Source organism: Nomascus leucogenys, chromosome 5 (genome assembly GCF_006542625.1).
Source record: "Nomascus leucogenys isolate Asia chromosome 5, Asia_NLE_v1, whole genome shotgun sequence".
NCBI classification, from domain to species: domain Eukaryota; kingdom Metazoa; phylum Chordata; class Mammalia; order Primates; family Hylobatidae; genus Nomascus; species Nomascus leucogenys.
This window is the reverse complement of record NC_044385.1, coordinates 58,946,601-58,958,916: the sequence shown is the minus strand read 5'-3', so window position 1 is coordinate 58,958,916 and position 12,316 is coordinate 58,946,601. Positions and strand designations below refer to the sequence as shown.

The window sequence follows — 12,316 nt, the reverse complement described above, 5'->3', positions numbered from 1 at the left end:
AAGTGAGACTCCGTCTCAAAAAAAAAAAAAAAAAAAAAAAGAAAAAAACAACCTGTCAACTGAAAATTATACATTTGGAAAAACTAACCTTCAAAAATGTGAGAAAAATTAAGACAGTCCCAGATAAACAAGGGCTGAGGGACTCTACTACCACTAGACCTGCCCTGTAAGAAATGCTAATGGAAGTCCTTCAGGTTGCAATGAGAGGACACTAGACAGTACCTCAAAGTCACATGAGGATATTAAGATCTCTGGTTAAGGTAAATACATGGGTAAATGGGAAAGTCAGTATTATTGCAATTTTGGTTTATAATTCTACTTTTTTATTTTCTATAGGATTTAAAAGACAAATGCATAAATAATTACAAATCTATGTTATTGAGCACGCAGAGTATAGAGATTAATTTGTGACATCAAAAATATTGGAAAAACAGAGCTGCAGAGAAGTAGTTTTTTGTGAAGTTAAAATTATGTTGGTATTAACTCATATTGGATTGTTATAACTTTGGGATGTTATATGTAATCTCCATGGTAATGATAAAAAATACTCTACAAGATAAACACAAAAAGGAAACAAGAAGGGAAGCAAAACCTGATACTATAATATTTGCATATCCATGTTCATTACAGCAGACAATCCAAATGTCCACTGACAAATGAAGGGATTTTTAAAATGCTGTATATACATACAAAGAAGTATTATTCAGCCTTAAAATAGGAAATCCCATCAATGCTTACAACATGGATGAATCTTTAGGACATTATTATAAGTAAAATAAGCCAGTCACAGAAAGACAAATTCTGTCTGAGTCCACTTATACAAGGTATTTAACACAGTAAAATTCATAAAAATGCAGAAGTAATACTGTGGTCGCCAGAGGTTGGAAGCAGGGAAAAATGTGTTCAATGAGTATAGTTTCAGTTTGCAAGATGAAAATGTTCTAGAAATCTGTTGCATGGTAATATGAATATGGTTAACACTACTGAAGTTACACTAAAAAATGGTTAAGATAATAAATTCTGTGTTTTTTAACACAATTACAAAAGAGATTTTAAAAAAACATCATACTAAAAAGAAAAAAGCAGCTAAACACAAAAGAGGGCTCTAATGGAGGAAAGAAGGAATAAAAGAGTGATAAGATACAGAAAACAGCAAATGGCAGAAGTCTTTCCTTATCAGTAATTACTTTAAATGTAAATGTATTAAACTCTCCAATTAAAAAACAAACATTGGCAGAATGAATTAAAAAAAAAAAACATGATCCAACTATATGCTGCCCACAAGAGACACACTTGATACCTTATGCCATACACAGGTTGAAAGTCAAAGGATGGAAGAAAATACTCCATGCAAATAGTAATCAAGAGAGATCTTAGATGGCTTTACTGGTGGTATCAGGCAAAACAGACTTTAAATAAAAAATTCTTACAAGAGAGAAAGGACATTATAAATTGATAAAAAGGCCAATTCACCAGTAAGATATAACAATTATAAGCAATTATGCAGTACACATCAAAGGCCCAAATATATGAAGCAAACATTGACAGTATTGAGGGAAAAAATTGACAGTTCAATAATAATAAATAGAAGGCTTTAATATTCCACTTCCAACAGTGCATAAAACATCCAGATGGGGTATCAATAAGGAAACAGAAGACTTGAATAACACTGTAAACCAACAGGTCCTAACAGACATATATAAAACACTCTAGCCAATAGTAAAATATACCTTTTCTTTTTTTTTCCTACAAGGCCATTTAGAACATTCTCAGAATAGACCATATGTTAGGCTGCAAAATGTCTTAATAAATTTCAAAAAACTGAAATCATAAAATGTATTTGTCTCTATGACAATGAAAGGAAACTGGAAATCAAAAACAAGAAAAGCTGCAAAATTCAAATATGTAGAAACTAAACACCACAAACTACCAACAGGTCAAAGAAGAAATCCTAAGAGAAACTAGAAAATGCTTCAAGACAAATGAAAATAAAAACACAACATACCAAACTTATGAGATGCAATAAAATAGTGCTAAGAGGGAAATGTATAGCTATACACACAATTTTAAAATATTGAAAATTAAGAACCTAACTATATACCATAAGAGAAAATTACCCAAAGGTAGCCGAAGAAATAATAAAGATTAGAGCAAAAACAAGACAGGATAAAGAAACAGAACATCAATAAAGCCAAAAGTTGATTATTTGAAAAGATCAGCAAAATTGACAAATCTTTAGCTAGAATAACTAGAAAAGAAAGAGATGTTTCAAGTTAATAAAATCAGAAATAAAAGTGGAGACAATACTACCAATTTTAAGACAAAAATTTTTTTGTTCTTTTTTTTTTTTTGAGATGAAGTCTTGCTGTCACCCAGGCTGGAGTGCAGTGGCACAATCTCAGCTCACTGCAACCTCTGCCTCCTGGGCTCAAGCAATTCTCCTGCCTCAGCCTCCCAAGTAGCTGGGACTACAGGTCCCCACCACCACGGCTGGCTAATTTTTGTATTTTTAGTAGAGATGGGGTTTCGACATGTTGGCCAGGCTGGTCTCAAACTCCTGACCTCAAGTGATCCACTCGGCTCGGCCTTCCAAAGTACTGAGATTACAGGTGGGAGCCACCATGCCCGGCCAAGAAGTAAAAAACTATAAGAGATTATTGAAGACAATTGTATGCCAACAAACTGGATAACCTATATGAAATGGACAAATTCCTAGAAACACACAACCTTCCAAGACTGACTCATGAATTAGAAAATCCAAGTAGACTTATAACTACTAAAGAGGTTCAAACAGGATTCAAAAACCTCCTACACATGAAAAGCCCTGGACCGGATAGTTTCACTGCTGAATTCTACCAAACATTTAAAGAAGAATTAACACCATTCCATCTCAAATTCTTCCAAAAAACTAAAAGATGAATACTAACTCTAAGAGGCTGCATTACCCTGATAACAAAGCTATATGAAGACACTGTAAGAAAATTACAGATCAATATCCCTTGCAATACTGATGCAAATATCCTCAACGAAATACTAATAAACCAAATTCAGCATATTAAAAGATTTTGTTTTCTTCTAACTTGGTCTTCGGGTCTCTCTCTGGAGAGTGGCCATGAACTCTAGCCCTGCCCCGACAAGGCTCTAGAGGAGGTGGTCACTGATGTTTACAATAAATCAAAAGAGGATACTTCTTTATCTTGGTGAATGGGACAATGCCTTCTTGCCTGACCTGTGACCAAGTGCATGTCTCACAGGAAACTTGTTTATACTATCAGATGCCCTCGTGGTTCTTGTCCGACCTGTGTCCAGTTTATTCCTACCAAGATAGCCACTCTCCAGGAGAGTGCTGACTGGGTGGAAAGTTAGGTATGTGTATGTCAGTCAGGTGAGACACAGAGGCAGCAAAACAAAACACATGAAATAAAAGAAGCACTTTGTTAATCACAGATAAGAGTGAATCTGTGGAACTCTGCCTTTATTAAGGTCCATAGGCATTATCTCTTAAGGCCTTCCCACGGGGGTTGTGAACGGGCTAATTTAAAGAAAATATGTGTAAAGGGGGGGGGGGAATTATTTGCATGACTCTGGTGTTGACTCTGGTTTTATTGTGGTAAGCAGCTGTGGGATATGTTGGGTCAGTGAGACGTAGAACAAGTGACCCACACTGCAAACAGCCACATGGGGAGGGAAAGTTTTAACTAGGCCAAAGATGAGGTGGTATGACTCAGTTTCAAACAACTTATGTTAGGCCTAAAAATGGATGCCAAGGCAACAATGATGTTAAACAAATTTATGATAAAAAGATTATACATCTTTATCTAGTGGGATTTATTTTTAAAATGCAAGGATAATGACATATGAAAATCAATGCAGCAGGCGCAGTGGCCCACGGCTGTACTCCCAGCACTTTGGGAGGGTACCGTGAAAGGATCACTTCAGCTCAGGAGTTTGAGACCAGCCTGTGTAACATAGTGAGACCTCATTTCTTCAAAATAAAAAAATTTTTAAAATTAGCCTGGTGTGGTGGTGTGCACCTTTGGTCCCAGCAACTCAGTGGGCTGAGGCAGGAGGACTGCTTGAGTCTGGGAGGCAAAGGTTGCCATGAGCTGAGATCATGTCACTGCATTCCAGCCTGGGCAACTGAGGGAGACCCTGTCTCCAAACAAACCAACAAGAAAACAAAACAAAATCCAAAATCAATGTAATACACCACATTGACAGGATGAAGGAGAAAAGACCAAAACATGATCATCTCAATTGTTGCAAAAAAGAATTTGAAAAACTGAACACCCTTTCTTGACAAAAACATTCAATAAACAAGAGACAGAACGAAACTTACTCAAGATGGTAAAGGTCATTGGGGAAAAACTCACAGATAGTATCATACTCAATGGTCAAAGACAAACGCTTTTCCCTTAAGACAGGAATAAGACAAGGAAGCCTGCTTTTTCATCTTGTATTCAACATATTGGAAATCCTAGCCAGAGGCCATTAGGTAAGAAAAAAACAAAAGGCATCCAAATCAGAAAGGAAAAAGTATAAATATCTCTGTTCATGGATGACATGATCTTCTATGTAAGAAAATCCCCCCAAATTACACACACACACACACACACACACACACACACACACACACACACACCCTGTTAGGGCTACCTAATTAATTCAGCACGGCTGCTAGGCACAAAATTCACATGTAAAAATCAGTTGTGTTTTAATACATTAGCAAATGAGCAAATTGAAGAGGAAATTTAAAAAGCAATTCCATTTACAACAGCATCTAAAAGAAGAATTAGGAATAAACTTCACCAAAGGGGCCAAAAATTGATATGCTGAAAACCATACAAAACTGTTGAAAGATATTAAATAAGATCTAAATAAATGAAAAAATCCAGTGTTCATGGATAAGATGACTTAAAATTGTTAAGATGTCAATGCTATCCAAAGTGATTTACAATTCAATGTAATCCCTATTAAAATCCCAATGACATTTCTCTGTTCATAGATGACATGATCTTATACGTGAGAAAATGCCCCCAAATTACATACACACACCTTCTCTCTCTCTCACTTGTTAAATTAATTCAGCAAAGCTGCTAGACATAAAATTCATATGTAAAAATCAGTTGTGTTTCAATACATTAGCAAATGATAATATCATACTCAGTATCACACTGTATTTCTTAGGGAAATAGAAAAACCCATCCTAAAAGTCATATGGAATCTTAAGAGACACTGAATAACCAAAACAATCTTGAAAAAGAACAAAGTTGGAAGACTCACGCGTTTTGATTTCAAAAGTTACAACACAACTACAGTAATCAAAAGTGTTGTACTGAAGTAAGGACAGATACACAGACAAATGGAACAAAATAGAAAGTCCAGAAATAAACTTTCACTTTTAACAAGGGTGCCAAGACCATTCAGTAGGGGAAAACACAGTCTTTTCAACAAATAGTGCTGGGAAAACTGAATATCCAATTCAAAATAATGAAGCTGGGCACTTACCTTATACTTTGTACAAAATTAACTCAAAATGAATCAAAGATCTAAACCTATAAAACTCTTAGAAGAAAGCATAGGGAAGAAGTATCATGATGTCAGATTTGGTAATGATATCTTGGATATGACACCAAAAGCACAAGCAACAAAAACAGTAATTAAATTGGTCTTCATAAAATTAAAAACTTTTGTGGAATAAAGGACACTATCAAGAAAGTGAAAAGACAACCCACAAAATGGGAAAAAAAACAGCCAGCCTTGGAACACGGGTTTGAACTATGCAGTTCCAATTATGTGCGAATTTTTTCCACCTCTGCCAGACCTGAGACAGCAAGACCAACTCCTGCTCTTCCTCAGCCTATTCAACATGAAGATGATGGGCATGAAGACTTGTATAATGATCCACGTTCAGTTAATGAATAGTAAATATATTTTCTCTTTATGATTTTTAATAACACTTTCTTTTCTCTAGCTTACTTTAAGAATGCAGTATTGAATACATATACAAAAATATGTTAGCTAACTGTTTATATATTATTAAGGCTTCTAATCAACAGTAGGCTATCAGTAGTTAAGTTTTGTGGAAATCAATGCAGACTGAGTGTTGAGGTTCATGCCTGTAATCTCAGCACTTTGGGAGGCTGAGGCAGGAGGACTGTTTGAGACCAGGAGTTCAAAACCAACCTGGGCAACATAGCAAGACCCTGTCTCTAAAAAAAAAAAAAAAAAAAATTAGCAAGCTGTGGTGCATGCCCGTAGTCCTAGCTACTTGGGAGGCTGAGACAGGAGACCACTTCAGTCCAGGAGTTCCAGGCTGCAGTAAGCTATGATCTTGCCACTGCACTCCAGCCTAAGCAACAGTGCTGGACCTTGTCTCAAGAAAAGAAAAAAAAAAATAGTTACACGCAGATTTTTGACTACACAGGGGTTAGTATCCACTACTACCACTTGTTCAACGATCAACTGCATTTGTAAGTCATATATCTCATAAGAATTTAGTATCTAGAATACATGAAAACTCCTACAATCCAACAACAAAATAAACAACCCAATTAAAAAATGGACAAAGGTTTGGGCATGGTGAATCATGCTTGTAATACCAGCACTTTGGGAGGCCAAGGTGGGAGGATCACTCTGGCCCAGGAGTTCAAGGCCAGCCTGGGTTACCTAGCGAGACCCTGTGTCTACAAAATAATAATTAGCCAGGTGTGGTGGTATGTGCCTGTAGTACTAGCAATATGGGAGGCTGAGGCTAGAGGATCCCTTGAGCCTAGGAGATTGAGGCTGCAGTGAACTTACAATCATGCCACTGCATTTTAGCCTGAGCAACAGAGTGAAGCCCTGTGTTTAAAAAATAAAAAACAACAAATAAAAAGTTTTAAAAATTTAAAACAATAAATGGATAAATGACTGGAATGGCTATTTCTTCAAAGATACACAAATGGCCAATAAACAAGGACATGTAAAGATATTCAGTATCACTGGCCATTAGGGAAATGCAGATGAAAATCACAAACTGATACCACTTCACACTTATTAAGAATGCTACTGGCTGGGCGTGGTGGCTCACACCTGTAATCCTAGCACTTTGGGAGGCTGAGGTGGGTGGATCATGAAGTCAGGAGATCAAGACCATCCTGGCTAACACAGTGAAACCCCATCTCTGCTAAAAAATACAAAAAATCAGCCGGGTGTGGTGGCAGGTGCCTGTAGTCCCAGTTAACTCGGGAGGCTGAGGCAGGAGAATGGCATGAACCCAGGAGGTAGAGCTTGCAGTGAGCCAAGATCGTGCCACTGCACTCCAGCCTGGGTGACAGAGCGAGACTCCGTCTCAAAAAAAAAGTGCTATTATTCAAAAGAAGACATTGATGCAACCAACAAACATATGAAAAACATGTTCATCATCACTGGTCATTAGAGAAATGCAAATCAAAACCACAATGAGATACCATCTCACACCAGTTAGAATGGCGATCAGATGCTGGAGAGGATATGGAGAAATAGGAATGCTTTTACACTGTTGGTGGGAGTGTAAATTAGTTCAACCAGTGTGGCGATTCCTCAAGGATCTAGAACCAGAAATCCATTTGACCCAGCAATCCCATTACTGGGTATATACCCAAAGGATTAGAAATCATTCTACTATAAAGACACGTATGTTTACTGCAGCACTATTCACAATAGCAAAGACTTGAACCAACCCAAACGTCCATCAATGATAGACTGGATAAAGAAAATATGGCACATATACACCATGGAATACTATGCAGACATGAAAAAGGAAGAGTCACATCCTTTGCAGGGACATTCTCAGCAAACTAACACAGGAACAGAAAACCAAACACTGCATGTTCTCAGTCATAAGTGGGAGTTAAACAGTGAGAACACACGGACACAGGGAGGGGAACATCACACACTGGGGCCTGTTGCAGGGTGGGGACAAGGGGAGGGATAGCATTAGGAGAAATACCTAATGTAGATGACGGGGATGGGTGCAGCAAACCACTATGGCACATGTATACCTATGTAACAAACCTGCATGTACTGCACATGTATCCCAGAACTTAAAGTATAATAATAAAAAAAAATGTTATTTAAAAAAGAAAAAAAAAACAAGTGTTCATGAGGGTATGGAGAAATTGGAACCCTGTGGATTGCTGGTAAGAATGTAAAACTGCGGCTGCTGTAGAAAACAGTTCAGCAGTTCCCCAAAAAAGTTAAACATAAAATTACCATATAATCCAGCAATCACTCCTAGGTATTATACATACCAGAGGAACTGAAAGCAGAGACCCAAATGGATACTTTTATGCCAGTGTCCATAGCAGCATTATTCACATAGGCCAAAAGGTGGAAACAATCCAAATGGCCATCAATAGATGAATGGATACTACAAAATGCAGTATATCCATACATGGAATATTATTCAGCCATATAAAGGAACGAAATTCTGATACATCCTACATAATAGGAACCTTGAAAACACTAAGTTGAAGTGAAAGAAGCCAGATACAAAAGGAAACATTGTATATGATTTCACTTAAGAGGTACCTGTAATAGGCAATTTCATAGAGACAGAAAGTAGAACAGAAGTTCATCAGGGACTACGGGAGAAGAAATGGTATATGATTGTTTAATAGGTACAGGGCTTTTGTTTGAGATAAATAAAAAGCTCTGGAAATGGATGCACAACACTTAATGGCCTTAATGGCACCGAAAGGTATGCTGAACAATTATTAAAAACTATAAAATTATATTATGTATATTTTACCATAAAAGACACTGTAAAAAATCAACAACAGAAATAAACGCAAATCCTAACTTAGATAGGCGCTTCCACAACTCATTTGAGGAGCCACTACAGTGTGATGCAGTGCTTGAGATGGCAAGTTCTGAAGCTGCACAGCCTAGGTCAATCCTGGCTCTACCCTTTCAGAGCTGTGTGATCTTGGGCAAGACGCTTCATCTCTGTGGTTAGGGTCTCCACATTCAAATGGAGACAACAGTGTCTTTCTCACAGGATTGTTGCAAAGATTAATGAGTTAATTCACTTAAAGTCTTAAGGGCCTTATGATGAGTTAAATCATATAAAGCACCCAGAAAGCAATAAGGATGAACTATTATTGTTACTATCTAAACACATCAGTCACACATCCAAAGTTCAATATGAAATGCCTTTAATCTGTGTCTATTTTGGTGTTCAAATTCAGAAAACACCTAATAATAATTGGTAAATTTTCAGACGTACAGGTTAGAAAAAAGTTTATCATTATATTTCTATTTGCTAACTCTATATGCTTTCCTAGTCTCCAGATTTCAGAAGGTAGCAAGAAACATTTATACATTAATTATCCTTTATTGTTCTTTCAATTTATGATAAATCATGTAAACTTGTTTGAAGTTGCAACTAGTAAGAAATTTAAACGTATAGAAGGTTAACAGTGGTATGTTTGCTCTAAATAAAATTGACGGTAGATACTCATTCTTGTTATACATGTCTAATTAAATTTTTTTTAAAAACTTCATTTCAAAAACACATTATATACTTACCAACTGAAGATAGAAATCTCCAGGACTATTTATATGACAAACCGTTACTGAAACATCTGTCATTTCTTTAGGCAAAATAGGTGGATGATAGTGTAAAGTAGTATTTTTTTCAAAGTGACTTCTTAGTGATTGTGACTTAAACCTAATTAAAAGCATAATGAAAAGCATTAGCAGGGTCTCACCCTGTCACCCAGGCTGGAGCGCAGTGGTGCTATCATGGCTCACTGCAGCCTCTACCCTCCTGGGCTCAAGCAATCCTCCCATCTCAGCCTCCCAAGTAGCTGGGACCACAGGGGCATGCCACCACACCTGGCTAATTTTTGTAGAGACAGGGTCTCCCTACATTGCCCAGGTTGACCCTGAACTCCTGGGCTCAGGCGATCCTACTGCCTTGGCCTCCCAAAGTGCTGGGATACAAGTGTAAGCCACCATACCTGGCCAAGCCATTTTCTTAAGTCTCTTTTCTCTCAGTGACTTGATCTAAAGGAAGGACTTGTACATGTACTGATGTACCAAAAGCATTCATCATCTAATTTCTTTCTTCTAACATTTCTTGGTATTGTCTTCAATTATCAAACCAGGTTAAATAAGATATCAAGTATCAAAACTTTAGAGCTAGGCTTTCATGTCGTACTTAGATTCAAAGCTGCTTCTATTCTTTGTGTTACATTGATATCTGTGGTCTGTGGTAGCAATTGGTGATGTCACTGAAGGGTCTCTGTGGCTCCTTCCAGCTCCAAGACTACTTGTATTTTTCTAGAATGGAACCTGCTTGGGTTCCATTCCCAATCACCCAGAGTAAAAATTAGAATCTTTGACTACCTCTGCAGTTACTTAAGTCATCAGAAATGATGGACAGCTTAGGCACTGTGGCTCATGCCTGTAATCCCAGCACTTTGGAAGGCCAAGGTGGGCAGGAGTTCAAGACCAGCCTGGCCAACACGGTGAAACCCTGTCTCTGCTAAAAATACAAAAATTAGCCGGGAGCGGTGGTGTGTGCTTGCAATTCCAGCTACTCAGAAGGCTGAGACATGAGAATCACCTAAACCTGGGAGGCAGTGGTTTCAGTGAGCTGAGGCTGTGCTACTGCACTCTAGCCTGGGTGATGGGATGAAGACTCTGTCACAAACAAAAAAGAAATGATGGACAAAGAAAGTTTAAACATCTATTCTAGATTCATACATTAAATATAGGGTAGTAATCATGAACTCATTCCAAAGGCTACAAAATTTAGGAAAATTTAGGAACAGTTAAACTATAATTATTGAAACCCTCATACAGCTGCTTATAAAGTTATCAAGAGTCCAAAAGATGTTAGGTATTTATACATACTTTATATTTTGAGGTACCTTAATTTCTCTAATTTTTCTAATTTTCGTTTTTCTTTACAGACAGCATCTCACTCTGTCACCCAACCTGGAGTACAGTAGCAAGAGCATAGCTCGAACTCCTGGGCTCAAGCAAACCTCCCACCTCAGCTCCTGACCTGAGAAGCTGGAACTACAGATGCATGCCACCACGCCTGGTTAATTTCTTTTTGTATTTCGTTGTAGAGATGAGGTCTAGCTATGTTGCCCAGGCTGGTCTCAAACTCATGACCTCAAGGAATCCTCCCTCCTTGGACTCCCACAGTGCTAGAATTACAGTTGTGAGCCGCCCTGCCCGGCCTATTTTCTTAAATCCAATTATCTGAATCCAGTTTTCACAGACAACAACTGTACTTAGAAAAGTTTAAGAGCAATATTTTTCACTTCTTCAGGTATGTTAAGGTTTACTTTAGAGACATGGTTTTTAAAGGCAAAATCTGCTACTCTTATTTATAGCTATAATCTCAAAGAATATTTAAGTTTTAATAAGTTACTTACTTTGCTAGTTCCATAAAAACCAGCGCATCTCTAAGAGACACAGGCATATCACTGCTTATTTTATTCGGTGGTGGTTTTTGCAGATCTACAATAAGCACACCATCTTCTTCTCTAAAAACTTGCATTGAAACAGCCTTGTTATTTACCATTTTCAAAAATTCCACTTTAGCTTCCTCTTCCCAGCCTTCATTCTGTGCAAAAAAGTAAAATTCCATAGTAATTAGTAATTATAAGTATCGCTAATGTTACAATGTTCTGGATTTAGGTTTGTACCAACCAGAGATGCAACTGTGAACAAACTGAACCAACCACAGACATTAGGAAACAGCCAGGGCTGGCCAGGCATGGTGACTCACAAGGTCAGGAGTTCAAGACCAGCCTGGCCAAGATGGTGAAACCCTGTCTCTACAAAAAATACAAAAATTAGCCGGCCGTGGTGGTAGGTGCCTTTAATCCCAGCTACTCGGGAGGCTGAGGCAGGGGATTGCTTGAACCCGGGAGGCAGAGGTTGTGGTGAGGTGAGCCGAGATCGTGCCACTGCACTCCAGCCTGGGTGACAGAACAAGACTCCATCTCAAAAAAAAAAAAAAAAAAAAAAAGAAAGAAAAATAGAAACAGCCAGGGCCACAAACTTAGGGGCAGTCTTTATGAATGTACAATGTGCATATACCTTCACTTTATAAATATATTCTCAAGGTTTTACTTTAGAATTTAGTTTCACTTTTGAATATTAATATGAAGGTTATAAAGAAAGATCTCAAAATGAAAGAAATAACTATTCAATTTTCCACTTAGATGAAAATTCAAAAGGTAATTTTGAAAGTATAGGTATGCCTAAAATAAAATCCAAAAATTTACAATCATCAGTTAATCTAGCTTCCATTACTAGCAATGCATGA

General features: G+C 37.5%; 1 protein-coding gene across 11 annotated transcripts in view; it reads right to left on the bottom strand.

Moving 5' to 3' along the window:
• The window catches only part of RNF17 (ring finger protein 17), a 139,293-nt gene that overhangs the window by 69,427 nt on the left and 57,550 nt on the right, over positions 1 to 12,316 (bottom strand). For all 11 annotated transcript variants that reach the window (XR_004030130.1, XR_004030131.1, XM_030813222.1 and 8 more), the window contains 2 exons: positions 11,418 to 11,608; positions 9,553 to 9,694 (listed from right to left, as the gene is read on the bottom strand). Coding sequence is in view for 9 of the 11 variants with exons in the window: in XM_030813222.1 (XP_030669082.1) it covers positions 9,553 to 9,694; positions 11,418 to 11,608 (333 nt within the window). In the remaining 2 variants the exon portion in view is untranslated. The remainder of the gene's footprint in view (positions 1 to 9,552; positions 9,695 to 11,417; positions 11,609 to 12,316) is intronic.